Source organism: Arctopsyche grandis, chromosome 1 (genome assembly GCF_051622035.1).
Source record: "Arctopsyche grandis isolate Sample6627 chromosome 1, ASM5162203v2, whole genome shotgun sequence".
NCBI classification, from domain to species: domain Eukaryota; kingdom Metazoa; phylum Arthropoda; class Insecta; order Trichoptera; family Hydropsychidae; genus Arctopsyche; species Arctopsyche grandis.
In genome coordinates this window covers 37,569,802-37,585,218 of record NC_135355.1, presented here as the reverse complement: position 1 = coordinate 37,585,218, position 15,417 = coordinate 37,569,802, and the positions used below count along the sequence as shown (strand labels likewise).

Sequence of the window (15,417 nt, the reverse complement as noted above, 5' to 3'; positions counted from 1 at the left end):
AATGTTTGGACATCTAAAAGAAATACTGTCATCAATCAACTTTAGATAGAGGAGAGGAAAAAATCGGTAAGCATTTTCCATTCACAAAAAAGCGATATATCATTTTCTTTGACGTTTTCAATTAACAAAATACGGCCGTTAAACTTTTCGACGTTGCTGTCTAATTTTTGATAATAATTAACATACCTACTTGATAATCGAGCTCGACTTGTCCAAGCCAACGGATTGCCATCGCGGCAGTGTGAAAACTCGAACTGCTTTAATATGAATGTACACGAATTCCGCATTTCGCATTCTTTTCGCTTGAGCGTGCTTGAACAGACAATATTGAGAGGAAAATCTCGCATTTCGCGTGCGAAACTCAATATTAAATACTCAATATCGTATTATTGAAACAAAGAAAAATTCATGAAAAAAACCTTGAATTTGAATTTTCGTAACAAACAAGAAGTAATGTGAAATAGATTACATCATTATTACTCGTTTATGGTAATTATGCAACGGAATGCTAAAGAACAAAGCAAATGCAAATCTTTAAAACAAAACCATACACTAAATGATTTATTTTCTTCCTCTTACTTCCTCATCATCGGTTGGGAATAAAAAGGAATTGAAGCAACAATTAGAACTATTTCAACATTCAATTCAAATATAATCACATTAATAATAAATTTTAATAATACGAGAACAATCAAACAATTCGAATGAATATACTACATATGTATGCATACTTACAGAATATATTAATTTTGCGGATAAACTTAATTCTAGCTTAATTGTTGTAACAGATCCAATAAATCGGTATCCTCCCCCCTCAGTTTCTCGGAAATGCGAGCTATTAGCATCTCGCATGTGTGGAATCTTATAAAATGCTACCTACATAATGTATTTCTCGCAAATTTGCTGTGTGTTTTACATATCGATGGCTTCGTGCACAAATATTATATGTAAATTTTTGAACTTGTGTGAATTTTAAGTTTGTTGATACTGGAATAGTTCGGGTTTTTTTCTTTCTGGGTAATATATGTGGTATATTATAATTTATAATTTATAACTTATAATTCGATAAAAATTCAATAATGGACATACAATATCTGAGCACCAAACCATCGATATGATGTAGACAATATATGTATGTATGTATTAAATTAAATAGTATAATTTTTTTTATATTTTCGATTTTTAGAAACATACGTTCGAATAAAAGGATTATGAACAATAAATAAATTCATACAGATGATAATCTTTCGGGACGAAAACTCAAAAGCGCCTACGGAAACGCAAATTTCAGTATATTTTAAAAGGGTTCTAAACTTTCGGACACACACAACATTTATTCCAAACAATGGATGGCGGGCTGTTGTTGAGATTGTCACGCGATAAACCCCTCATATATTCTGGTCCAATTTCGCACAACAAAACCAGTGCGTAGGCCAATCTGCACAACGATATGAAAGGCGGCCGACTAACTAACTAACTAAATATAATATAATAACATACCACAAACTTCCCCGGCGAAAGGTCACCCATGACCATACCGAACAGAAGAAGAAAATAACATTCAATTTAACCGAACATATGTACGTACGACATTGAAAAAAAAATCAATACACGAGCTTGCCAAATTAACGCTACATATTACGACGTGATCATTTCATCGTAAATTGCGTATCAAATATATCGGTTCGAAATTTATGCGCGTCGTAAAATGTGCAAAAATGCACTAACAAACGCGAGGCTAAATTAAAACGCGTCGTAAAACGAGACACGCCCTGAAGCGAAACCGCTTCATGTTTAATACGTTTTTAAATTCGCATTAACCTTTAGCATTATTCGCGCGACCTCACACGCCCTCGAATAAAAAGTAATCCAGAACGATATATTTATATACATATGAATGTAAATTTCACGGTAAAAATGACATGATAAAACCGCACAAATGAAAAAAAAATCTTATGTGCAATTTTCGGTGCGGATTTTTCATGTGCGATTATACTTGCAATGTATGCAGTGAATTATCGACCGGTCATTGGAGTAAGCGGTCTGCAGGTGACCCCATAAAGTGTCAATCGGACTGCAACCGAGCGACTAGACAAAGGGAACGGGCTTTTCCACATATATAAATTAAACTTAAAGCTTCACCGGCACTTATTGCAGCAGAGCACAATGCACTTCTCTGCACAGTAATGGAAGAACCCACCGTATAATTTACGGCACGGTCATATATCAAGCGATATGTATACTGTCTTTAGGTGCAAGCGTTATGTATACTGTCTTTAGAACTGAGCTAAAGGTGTCTGGAGACGACACACGAGTAAATATTTACATTACCATACATACGTAATAATATCATAAATCTGTACGACGTGAAAGCCAGAATGTGAAGGAATGTGAAGTATACGGTGCAAATGATGTAGCAAGTCAAATTAGTTCGCAAGGTGCAGGTAGAGATGTCAAGTTGAAAGTCGGATAGCTCTTGGAATAGGAGCCATCTACATATTTAAGCACTCATAAATGCATATGTAGTAGCCACCTATCTATTCCAAATAATAATACTAAAATTGCGTAAGGGTGGTTCCAGGATCCAAATGAAAGGGCAAAATCACTTCTCAGCGTTTATTGGATGATTCTGGAGGTCCACACGTAGCCAGCGTTCGCTCCAGAATAATCTGATATGACGTATGTCCTCCTTATAAAGGACTAGTTATTCCCTACAGCTTCCCCGATCCATTTATGTATCTATTATCTAGGCACGTACAGGTTTAAGTGAATCTCACGCTCTCGTCCGGGTTCTGATAACTCTAGCAGGCACTTACTGAGTCCCGTTAGGCCAATTCGGGGGTCTCCATTGTTCACCCCCGAATGCACTTAGACAGCGGATACTCTCTCTCGTGTTCCCACGTTACACTACTATCAAGGACTGACCGCACTAGGCGACACTACGCTGCAGCGACGCAGCGCAGCACATTATAGTTGGTACAAAAGGCAACTTTGACGTGCAGTGTAGCGCCACTCGTAATGCGTTCTATCTCATACAATTTCATACAAACAATATTTGACCGCGTCGCTGCAGTGCAGTGCTGGCAAGTGCGGTGAGACCTTAACACTACTACATAGTAACTAAGGATCGTCTGATTATTCAGCCATTCGTTATTCGAATATTTCATCAACTATTCGAATATTATTCGTGTATATATTTTTCTATAAAATAAATACACAAAATCAATTTGAAAAGGGTGATGAAGAATAAGCCGAAGATTATGAAGAAAATTCAATGTGTAATGGGGATAATTGTGATGAAAATGAAGATAATGAGGAAGATGAAATGTCTACATGTGAAGAAACGGATTTTTATTCATTAAATACAGAAATGTTTGAATAAAATCATTTTTCGATCGATAATAATCTCCACGAAATTTTAGAAAACATCAGAAAAATAATACGACTATTTTAGAAGAAATCATAATGAAAAAAGGAAATAAAAAATTTAAATTATTATTGGATGTAAAAAAACTATGTAGGTTGAATTCAATGGCAACTATGATAAGACGATTTATTCAAGTTTACGAAAGTGTAAACACAGCACTAAAAGAATATAAGTTCAATACTGTTTCTAAGAATGAAATTGATATTTTGAAAATTTTGATTGATGTTCTTACTTGCGTTGAAACCGCAATCAAAGAATTAAGAAAAAATAGTCCATCTTTAATAACAGCAGAAGGAGTTTATAAATTTTTATCTTATATTTTATTTTTACATGTTTTTTTATTTTCTTAAAATTATGTTGTATTAATTGTAATATATTACATATATAAATATAATGTAATTTATGGTTAGTACATACATACATATGTAATTACTTTTTTTTAATTTTCGAATATATTCGAATATTCGAATAGCTCTTGATTTACTATTCGATATTCAAATAGTTGAATTCGACGAATATTTGGGATCCCTAATAGTAACCCATAAATTAAATAAGTCAAATCATTTCCGACGGCTACGATTGTATCGCAATTCAATTTAAAGAAATGTGATGTAAAATTTATCTCAAAAAGGTGTCAATCAAATATAGCGCAATAACGAAAGAGCAAATAAAAGAACGACAGAATACATCGGAATGAATATCTCATCAGGCACTGTATAAATAAAATAGAATAAAAATAGCGACGTAATTTTATTTTACTTTATTATTTGAAGACTAACTCTCAAGAGAATCGCTTTTAGATATGGGAAATATTATACAATTTTATTTTTAGGAAATGCTTTTTAGAAAATAATTTTACAACACTGGAATTGTGAATCGAAGGCACGGTTATGATTGATGCAAAAATTCGGACGAAATAATCACAGAAAAATATTGAAGAAAAAAAGTTTTGCGTCGTACATATCCCGACTGCTAATATTACCTATACCTATGTATATATATTTAATATAAAAAAACAACAACAACAATATAACGAAATTAAAGGGGTTCCTTTGGAAAACTCGTCGGAAGATAATCAAAATTTCAATGAAAGCGAAACAAGATCAACAAAATGTTTTAATCAGGATAAAATCCAAATTTTCTTATGCGAAGCACGTCACCAAACTTGTTTTCCATACATTCACAAGGCCGCATTTAAACAAAGGTTTGCGCTATCGAAATAAATTATTCATAGTTGTCTCACCGGATTTATCGAACCATTTTCTCACCCGGAGCCTTTCGCAGTAAAAATATGTATAATAATAATATTTAAATTCAAAAAGTTGCCAAGTTGCGACATTAGCTTCGGAGTTTCGTTATTGTTATTGTGTATGTATATTAATTAATGAGCACATTCAAATCCGTAAATTCTGCCTCGAAGCCCGTCGGGAATTCGGGAACGCGTTGGATTTCTCACTCAAATTCATCTGTATTTACGTCGAATTATAATATTATACATACATATGTACGTACGATCGAGTGGAATACCTCGAGCTGTGATACAACATATGAAAATAGTCGACCACTTAATGCGGTCAGATAGCCCGCAATATGAAACATCTCTGGAGAAAATACTTAGTGATCAAAGATTTTTTTCATAAACGTTGAACCGCCGAATACAATTCTCTGTTTATTTGATAACGCTGTTGCATTATTAAAAAAACTTTACGTGAAAAACCCTAAACCTTGATGAAAATTGTTATGTATAAAAACTGAAATAGATGAAAATTGTTATGTATAAAAACTGATTTTTAAATGAATTATTTTTTTATAGTTTATTCTGGATAGTAAACAAATTTATATTTCCATAAATAATAATATTTTTTCTCGTACGATAAACATAAAGTTGTAGATATATGTATGTATCGGGGTATTTTCGCAAAAATATATACTGGCCGGCTGACAGTAAAAGGGTTATTTCAAGACAGTGTATACGATCATTAAGTTTCATATAGCAAACACACATATAATATAATATGTACATATTTATATGTACATAGTATTTTCGAATACGCTATTCATTTAGTATGTAGCGATACTTTTGTTAAGATTATGTTCTGACATAAGCATTCGAGTAAAAGGAAAAGCAACTTTATTATTAGAAGAAAAATACCGTTGGGGTTGTTCGCTTTGACGAAGGTTATACGCTCCGACATACCGTCGAAAATGAACGGAAAACACGAAATGGAAAGAAAACTTAAAAAAAAAAAAAATAACGAAAAACAATTTCATCGGCATATTTTATTTCAACGAGAATTATTAAAGAGCAATTCCAGAATAATACCGCGTTGATAACATATGTATAATAGTTTAATACGAGGCATTATGTAAATATACTGTGTATGTCTGTCTGCATTTAACAAAAATCCATTAACTGACATATTTTTCAAAATTGAGGTATTTGAACGCAATTTTTCAAGCTTCATATCCACTTGGTATTTTTAGTGATTTGTAAAAAATCATTAAACAGTAAATATCAACAAAAATAGCGGCCACGAAGTTGTCCGTTCCAAAGAAACGTATAGATAAGCTTCGGCTATCGCAAATCGACAATCACGCAATCACTCACCTATAACATTGTTGTTCTGGGCATTGTTGACAGCATACATCATTTGCTGATGGTGCAGATGCTGCTGCAGTTGTTGCTGCAGCGCAAACTGCGCCTGCGCCTGAGTCTGTCCTCCCAGGACATTGGGTAATACTGGCAGCCCCGCAGGGGGTGCCGGCTCAGTCTCTTCCTCTTCACCTACAAATAAACATCAACATTTAATTATAATCCAATACATAAAACAATTCAAATCCAAACCATATTCAGCAAGCTTAAGTTACATATATTAATCGCTAGGAAAATAATTGAAATTTGTGACATTCAATTTCAGATATGAGCTGTTAGATTTGAAAATCCGCTTGTCTTCATTTAGAGAAATATTTCAAACATTAAATATAATGTTTTGTGTTCAACAATATTTAAAAATAAAATTCGGATGTGACCAATCCATAACTTTATGTATGTATTTGAGGAATATAAGTAGGTCTCAAAACAAAATTCGATATTGAACCATACAGACACATTCACACATACCGGCAGCATTACGAAATACTAATAGCTATGACAGAATTTTCGATACAAATTGAGCGCAAATGTATAGAAACTTGCACAAGACAAAAGTTCTACTTCCGGTTGTCAGATTTTGTTGAAATTTTTTTTATTACTTAAAATCACTATCAGTATTATACATATTAAATATCAAGAAAATAGAAATAATTTAAAAAGTCAAAATAAAATAATGCAATATTCTTTAAAAAAAAATAGTAATTCCGGTTTACGAATTCTGACCAAAACCTTATCAGCTCTAAGTTAGTATATAGAGAATTCAAATAAAAATATTTCAGCTTGATACGTTCAGGGGTGTGGACAGAATCGTGGTCACAACATTTTTGACCTTTCTAAGAGGAAAAAAATTCCACTTCCGGTTTATAAAATTTAGTGATTTTTTTTTATTTTCATCACATTGATACAAGAATAAAACTAGATTTTTTTCGTGAAGAGCACACATGTTAAAGGGTCGAAAAATATAGTGGAAGAAAAATCGAACAAGAGTAAGCTGCTACTTCCGATTGACGGATGCTTACTAAATTTTATACATAACTGGGTATTAGGCTTAAACTTCTAGATATGAAATTTCAGTTCAATAAACCAAAAGGTTTCTGAGAAAAACATAAAAAAACCTCAATTCTCTAGAGTAAAAATACTACTTCCGGTTCAGGTAAAAATATTCAAAAAATATTAAGTTATAAAATTTATAATTTATATTACATGTAAATAAATTTCAGTCCGATTCATTTAGCGGTTTGGGAGATAATTGAATTCAAAAACTTAAAAAAAAGAGGAAAATGTTGGACAAATTTTGTTCTGTCGAAAATAAATTAACTTTCAACATTCTGTGTCCTCAATGTGACAAGATCTTCGAATCGTTTGATTTATCCCTATCACGTACATCGTATTGAATTTAAGTTAGTCGATGATTTTAGCAATTTGGGGTCTTGTTCTCAAGTAACTTTTCTTTTAAATAACACGTAGATAATACTTATTTGTCTATAGGCCACTAAAATGCTGGGATTCTTACTTTTCCAAAGTACGTTGACGCTTAAAATTCTTTATGAATCTCTAGTACGTAGTATTCTGGAATTTTCTTCCATTATATGGAATCCTACTCATTCATTGAAGATTAAGAGAATCCAAAAACGGTTTCTCAAATATCTTTATATGGAATTGTATGATTATTATCCCTGGCCTAGTGTTTTTCTACTAGGGGCGTTAGGCTTTAACCCATTGAGTGACGTCGTGTTATGTTTCTGGATAGGCATTTTTTTTAAACTATTAAGTTTAAACCTTGTAAGTTCAGGGACCTGAGATCATCGTGATTTATTTTCTCCTCCTGTGGCTTGCTCAAATATGTTAGCAACGTCTCCAATATCTAAAGCAATCTATCTGCTCAACCGAGTTGCTGGTGAAATTGACCTACATTTTAATATAAGCTATGCTGAACTAGTTGAGTGGTTGTTGAACAACACTCATTGTTGATTTTATCCAATACGAATGTTGTTAAGCACGAATGTTTTACATGCCTATATTTGTATTGTCCTTATATGTCTGGCCACAGTGAAGCGTTAGAGTACTCTGTTATGTCACTGCGGCGTCACCCGGTTAGAACCGGGCCACGCCGGGTGACTTACGAGTGACTTTGTTATCCTAAGGTCTGGTCGTGGTAAATCTTTGCTCGTGGTAACTCTTGGTCACCCAACACAGGCAACAAAAGTTACCAAGAATCCGTTCACTAATACCTTTTTTTTAATACAGCGATATAGAGTTTTCAATACAGCCACACATGTTCATAGTTATTCACGCTGGTATCTAATTGCCGAGTGTGGCACCCCTCAATACAACGCTATACATTTTGAGACGCTATACAGACCGAACGCCGGCAAGCGATCTCGTTGGTAGGGTTACTTTATAGCTTGGGTAACCGGTGAGTTGTCCGGTGGGGCATGCTCCATACAACTGCATACATTTGATATGGTGGCGCAACAAAGTCACCCGGTGTAGCCGGGCTCTTAAGATCAATTCAAAATATGTGCAGAAGTGATCCCAAACTAGTTTTCACCACAGCTTTAAGGCTCTCCTCTCTCATCCCCAGTATGAAAATTTTGGAACAGTACTACAAAATCAATGTTTAATTTAAAAGCAGTTTTGCTGCTTTCACAAGATAGCAGCAAAGTAGCCTAATATATTATATTATACAAAAGCCGGAAGACTTGTATCTTTTATCGTTCGTCACATTTATTTTGAGACTTGACGGAGTAAAAAAAAGACAGCCTTAAATAATAAAGGAAATTGTGCACGTGCGGTAAGGTCGTTACTTTGTTATTCAAATTCCGGACGACACAAAGGGATGATACAACAACCCCTTTACGACTATGTTTTTGACGACCACATTGAGTTTCATGTAAATCAGAAAAATCGCACGAAATTACGCACACATAACAGCGAGCTAAAGAACTTGAGCGAAAAAAATTACAACGATCCATTTGATACTCTGAACCCTGGCTAAATTAAATATTGCAAAAGAGAACGGCTGTTAAAATCCAACTTCATAATATTTTCCGTCATGCCTGTTGACACGTGATACGAATTAATTTTCTACATTAATACATCTAAATATGAAAATTTGTGGAAGCTATAAATAAAATGAAATTCAAAACTTCCAGTCATTTGACAACCACTTCTCAAAATAATTGAGTATGTACAATTCGAGATATCATAATTTATTTAAGAATTGCAATATACATTTGTGTATAATATTTCGGACGCTTTCAGATTTTTAACATCAAAGGGTTCAATTTAAGTTATCAAAGATTCTCACGGGAGAGTCGTTATCCAAAATGGCAAAACGAAAATTGTAACCAAGGCAAACTATTTTCTTCATTGGAGCTGTATAAATGCCACCGGGGAATAGAAGTCAAACTTAAACCCAAAGAAACAGAATCGACAATACTTGATGGAGACAATTCGATGTCTAGAACTAACCAAAGTCGAATGCAAGCATATCTATAATATATATGTAGTAGGTGTATGTATGCCAATAATATATAATACATTATCGATTAAGGTTGATAAGGGTACGCTATTAGAGCTATAGTTCAAGATAACAGAATAATTAGTGGAATAATATACCAGAAATGGTGAATCTATTTATGCTAAGCGTGTCAATATATCGAAAATACATTGTTTTGAAGTCACTATAAATAGTATGAAAGATAATAAGTTGATATCTTTTTATTTTTTATCTACTTACCAGCCTCAACTTGATAGTAAAATCCACAAAAAACTGCACTGCACGCATTTCTTTTCTCATTTTCAACGTAATATATTTTTTAATAATTTATTATAACTTATAAATACATAAATTTAATATTTGGGAAAGGCGGCATGGCATAGTCGATGGACCCAATTTTATATTTTCCATTACATATGTATGTATGTCATTTTCGGGTTCCACCATCTATGGTATTTAACTAGTACATACATATATACATACATACACATATAAATTTTGAAATTATATTCAAATAGTGGGGTAGTGGTAGTTTATGTCAATTTTTAATGAGGAACCGTTTCAACAAAAGTAAGCAGATAAATTGGCAAACTCTGATAGGAAACGATCGACTTGATATAGCAAACCCCACTTTTTACAATTCAAATAGAAACCATTTCAATTTACGAAATTTTTGAAATAAATAAATTATGCATATCCATGACGAATATTGAAAAGTTTGTACATTGCATATTTATCATTATCTCAAATCGTCATATGTATCAAACCAATTTTTGTATGAAAGCATATATATTACTCATAAACACACTCCGTATCCTATATGATCTGCTAGTGAGAAGCATTCTTGAGTTTTCTTCAATTATATGGAGACCTAGTGATGGGTCTATTGTTTGAGAATAGAAACTATTATTGGCTCTATCCTAGTGCGTACCAGATGGAAGCACTAGGTTACATATAATTCCCTCGAGTCACGACGTTGAGTATAATTGGGGAAACATTTTTATAAATTACTGGTTGGTTTGGTGAGCAATCCTCGAATATGTCCTTGCTGAATTGAACTTCAATGTTCCCAGCCAACTCAGATATATTAGATACCAAAATTTATTCTCCTCACCTATCGTAGCATGTTCTATTATTATATTTATTTTTGATTATTTGTTTTATATTTATGCTTATTTCGTTTTTGATTGTTTTATTTTATTTTCATCTTATTTTATACATTTTTCTTTTTTTTAGTGACGAAAGTGGAACTACTGTGTAATGTCACTATGGCGAAATTGTAATAAATAAATAAATATTACGAACTACATATGTATGTATATGAATAGAACAAATTTATTAAAAAATACCAGATCTAAATTCTAAGTATTATATCTACATACATAAGAAATTAACATAACTAATTTATCCAGGACATTAACCCTTCATACCTTTCGGTTTATAATAAATTGGTCTACCGAATGAGCTTTGACTATAGAATATGAAATAGCTTAATATGTATACATACATATATAATACATAGTTTTGATAGTGCTGTGAATGTGTTTATAAAAAATAGTGCGGTTTCACACAAGGGAATTAGTATTCAGCGCAAAGACAAGGATTAATGCCTCTCCAAACAGAAGTTCGACCTCTCTAAAACAATTTTATCAGAATCTGGAAGCCTTGAAACATCCTTCAGCCGAAACGCGTTGTACCACTTCGCTTTTCCGAAACAAAGGTCTGAAAACCGACTTTGGTCGACTTGAATAACAATCCTGTCCGTTTCGATACCCACACACAATAACACCTGTCCCGCAGGTAACGCCACTCAAAACTAAACCAAAAACCACATTATCCTTTATTATTAGAGTGAATGAAAAATACACGTATACATATGTTACATACATATGTATATATTATATAAGCGTCGATGCCGAAAAATCGACCATTTTTTACCGGGTAAATAAACGACGAAAATATATTACGACTCGATCCCATATAAAAAAGTAACCCTGACACGAGAAAAGCTTGTCTGCGTTCCCGAGAGCACATCGCCAGCGCGAAAATTGTGTCACGGTCATAAAGGTTTTCTTTTTATTTTTATTTTTTCACCCCGTGGACGAAACGTAGAAACACACCACCGTATCACATCGTGGCGTAATCAAATAGAAGTAATTCAAACAAAGAAATCGAATGAAATATGCAAAGGTCTCGCGGGAAAATGATACGACTTCAGACTCGGTCGAAACGGGATGAAATGCGATAAATTGGAATCCTCACAAGATAACGCCTAACTAGTACCACGTTGAAGTACGGACGCACACATAATTTTATCGATCGATGATACATTTTAGAACAAAAGAAAATGATCCGTATCGATTTTAAAAATGAATAAAAATAAAATCCTTCCACTAAAAGGATCCCTCCGGAGACCCGAGATGTTTAACCGACACAAAGCCTTATTCATTAGTTCTAAGGAATCTGACGTTCAAGGGCGAATTAGCGACCTCAAATAGGCTTAAGTCGAGTTTATATGAATTTCAGATAATGAACTATGTATGTACATATATGTATATGCTGTAAAGTTCGAATAAAATTTATCAACACAGAGCAGAAGCTGTATTACGTAACACAGCAACTTGTTATTGCATTTCCGAAATCGGGTTTGTGAATTTCAAACTCAAATTACTGTCGAAAATTATACGTAATTATTTGGAATGAAATCTATTAAGATGCATGGGATCACAGATAATTCAATCTACCTATACTTTTTCAGTAATATTACGATAAACATATTATAGTTTCGATGTAAACTATCTTTATGCTTAGAGACGTAGCGATTATCTCCCAGATTAATTTCTTGAGATATCACTACCTACGATACATATGTATATTATACATAAGTACATAGCATAACACAGTTATAGCTAGGGATTTTACTATTCGAAATCGTCCAACTTTCGTTGTATAATTTATTTCAAAGATTTTTTTATGAAATAAAATTCTAATATAGACTGTGGTAAACGATGAAAATAGACAGTAGTTAACAAAATATTTATCATTACCCAAAACATTGTAGCAAAATGGTATTGACTTAAAAATTACCACCGCTATAAGTCTGCAATAGGGCTGCCATAATTATCGAGATGCCAACCAGGACATTTGGGAATTCTTCAACAACTTTTGACTATTTATAGTTTACTGAAAGATGTTTCAACTGATGCGGCGGTAATTGAAAAATTCTAAGCACTACCTTATTTTTTATAATTTGTTATCAAATCAAATCGATCGATTAATAGAAGAATTTCTAATTGTCAATTTTATGAAAGTTTTCATTCAAAAGCGGGAACGATATCTTTACATTTATTATTTTACTCAAAAATTTGGGAATTTGCGTATTCATTTAAAATTTGCATTCAAAATTGAAATTTGTGATGACGATTTTGGCGCCCCTAGATTTTGAAGCTCGCGACCATTGCTACTTTTACACGGCTCTACGTATACGATTAAGTAATCGCAGGTCGCGCGGTGAAAAGGTCACACAATGAAATTACCATAAACCAAGCGCAGGGATGAGGGTAGCTCTGGCGACTGGCATTCGACTCGAAATTCGCATTTGTCCTTGAACCCTTGCGACCTTTTCACCTTTAATTCTCATATTTACTTGTTCTTCTTTAGTAGTTTTTGTCTAACTAACTAACCAGATAGAATAGCAGAACAACTGACTCGTGGACTAGGACACCGATCTATAAACCGGGACATGTCCCGGTCTACCGAAACGTATGGGAGACCTAGTATAAGCAAGAAATTTATCATAAATTTACAGTTTATGTAATTACAAATGTTAGTATTAAATACAAAATATTAATTGTAAAAAGATAAACTATTTAAAATGTTCGCATATAGATAAACCAACTAATTGTAAATAATCCGTCTGCGGATCCTTTACTATGTACTGTCTAGAGATTTTTTTATTTTAACTGAGGGCCAAAACTGAAATCCTATTCATTTTATTTTAGATCATTCAAAATAGCGAGCAGTATTGCTCATTGGTAGCGTGTATGTTAAGCACCAAGTGATTATTGGGTTCGAGCCCGATATACTGCTGGTCAGACTTGGGTGTTTGTGAGTCCAAGTCGATAGGTTCTTATCAGAGTTTGCCAATTTTATCTGATCATTGTTGAAACGGTTCCTTAAAATTGGCTAAAAAAAAATGGACAAATCTTCTGTATTATATATTTACAATTTGTAAAAATTTATGTACAAGTCTAAAATCCATAGATGTCTTAATAGATTAATTCTTTAATTAATTTAATTAATTGTTAAGTTCGTGTTCTTCGGCTTCTCGAAATATGTATACTGATTTATGTAATAAAGATGCTGCATTATTTGTAACTAATTGTCCAGGAAGGTGCATTGGGGTCTTCCTGTCAAGCCTTCCTAGTATATATGTATGTACATACATATCTATGTAAAATTAAATTAAATTAAAAAAAAACTACAAAAAAGATATCAGAATATATATATCAGGTATGAACTCCAGAAAACGTTCAAAATGTGATTGGAATACAAATAGCAATGAGTCTACTTATGTACATAATATGCTATATATGTCTGTACATATGTATGTCTCATAACATGGAACATGATACAACGTTAACGTGTAATTCTAAATACGTACATACATACATACATATATAAGTATATATTTGCCGAGCGATAGTCCTATCATAGTCAATTTTTCAAAAACGTGTGCGATCCCGCCTTCACCCGACATGAATTTCAAGATTTTTATACCGAAACGTGCCATTTCAACGCACATATTATATAATATATGTACATAGTACAGTGCAGCTTATCCGCAAGGTGTTAACCGGACGCAGCTGTCGACGTGATCCAAATACGCGAACGGGACAAAAGTCGCCCCCGGTAAATTGCCAGAGGGAAAAAAGCGAAACGACCCGGCGTTGGCCGAGGTCACGGTGAAAACTGGCGCCATCACCCGAATATAAATATCAATTTGAGCCGTCGTTGAAAAAAGACCCGGCCGCCGTCACGCGCCGAAGACTCTTTCACCGACAACGGCCAGAGGAGTCTCTTCGAAACTAATGAAAGTGTGTGTTGTGTCCTCGGGAATGGGGGATGGGGGATAGAGTCCATCGGTTGCCTCGCCCTTCCTTGCCTTGCCTTGCCTTGACTTGGTCGGTGTGAAAGGACGGGAGGGTGGGCGAATAATGTGTAACGAAATGAAAAAAAAAGGGAAAGGCCGAGTGAAAAAGTAGCACACATGCGACGGAGCGGCACTTCCTCGGAAGCTGAGAAAAGTGACCAGAGAAAGAAAAAAAAGAGGCTCACTCGCCGAGGCGAAAGAAAAACGAGAAGGATATCCGATTATGTATGTATATAAAGCTAAATTTAAGTGTCTGTATATACGTACAAAGCTCACGATTAAATCCGACAGTCTCACAAATGTAATTGGTCGAAAATAAATATGAAACAGAACCTTTTCAATACAATTATTTTAAAAGTATATCCACATCCACTCTAATACGAGGCTAAGCTTTTCTCTTTATTTATATTATTTTATGATCGCATATTAACCGTAAATATTCTAAATCGTCGTAATAACATACATATAATACATGTATTATATGTACATATAATACATGTATTGATAGATATATGCATCTGTGGATAAATTTATTACAACATTAGGCCACTTGTTAAAAATGGTTTTGACCGAAAATACTCGATTATTTGAAACAGCCACTACTTATGTACATCGCATCTTACTAGAAATTCTTCTATTGATCAGTCCGAAAAATTTTCCTTTGATTGCTTATAATTTTTACA

General features: G+C 33.6%; 1 protein-coding gene across 1 annotated transcript in view; it reads right to left on the bottom strand.

Annotated features, from left to right (window-relative positions):
- LOC143923077 (phosphatase and actin regulator 2) overlaps window positions 1-15,417 on the bottom strand; it is a 221,455-nt gene that overhangs the window by 112,663 nt on the left and 93,375 nt on the right. The window contains exon 4 of the mRNA XM_077446581.1: window positions 6,036-6,212. Coding sequence (XP_077302707.1) covers window positions 6,036-6,212 — 177 coding nt within the window. The remainder of the gene's footprint in view (window positions 1-6,035; window positions 6,213-15,417) is intronic.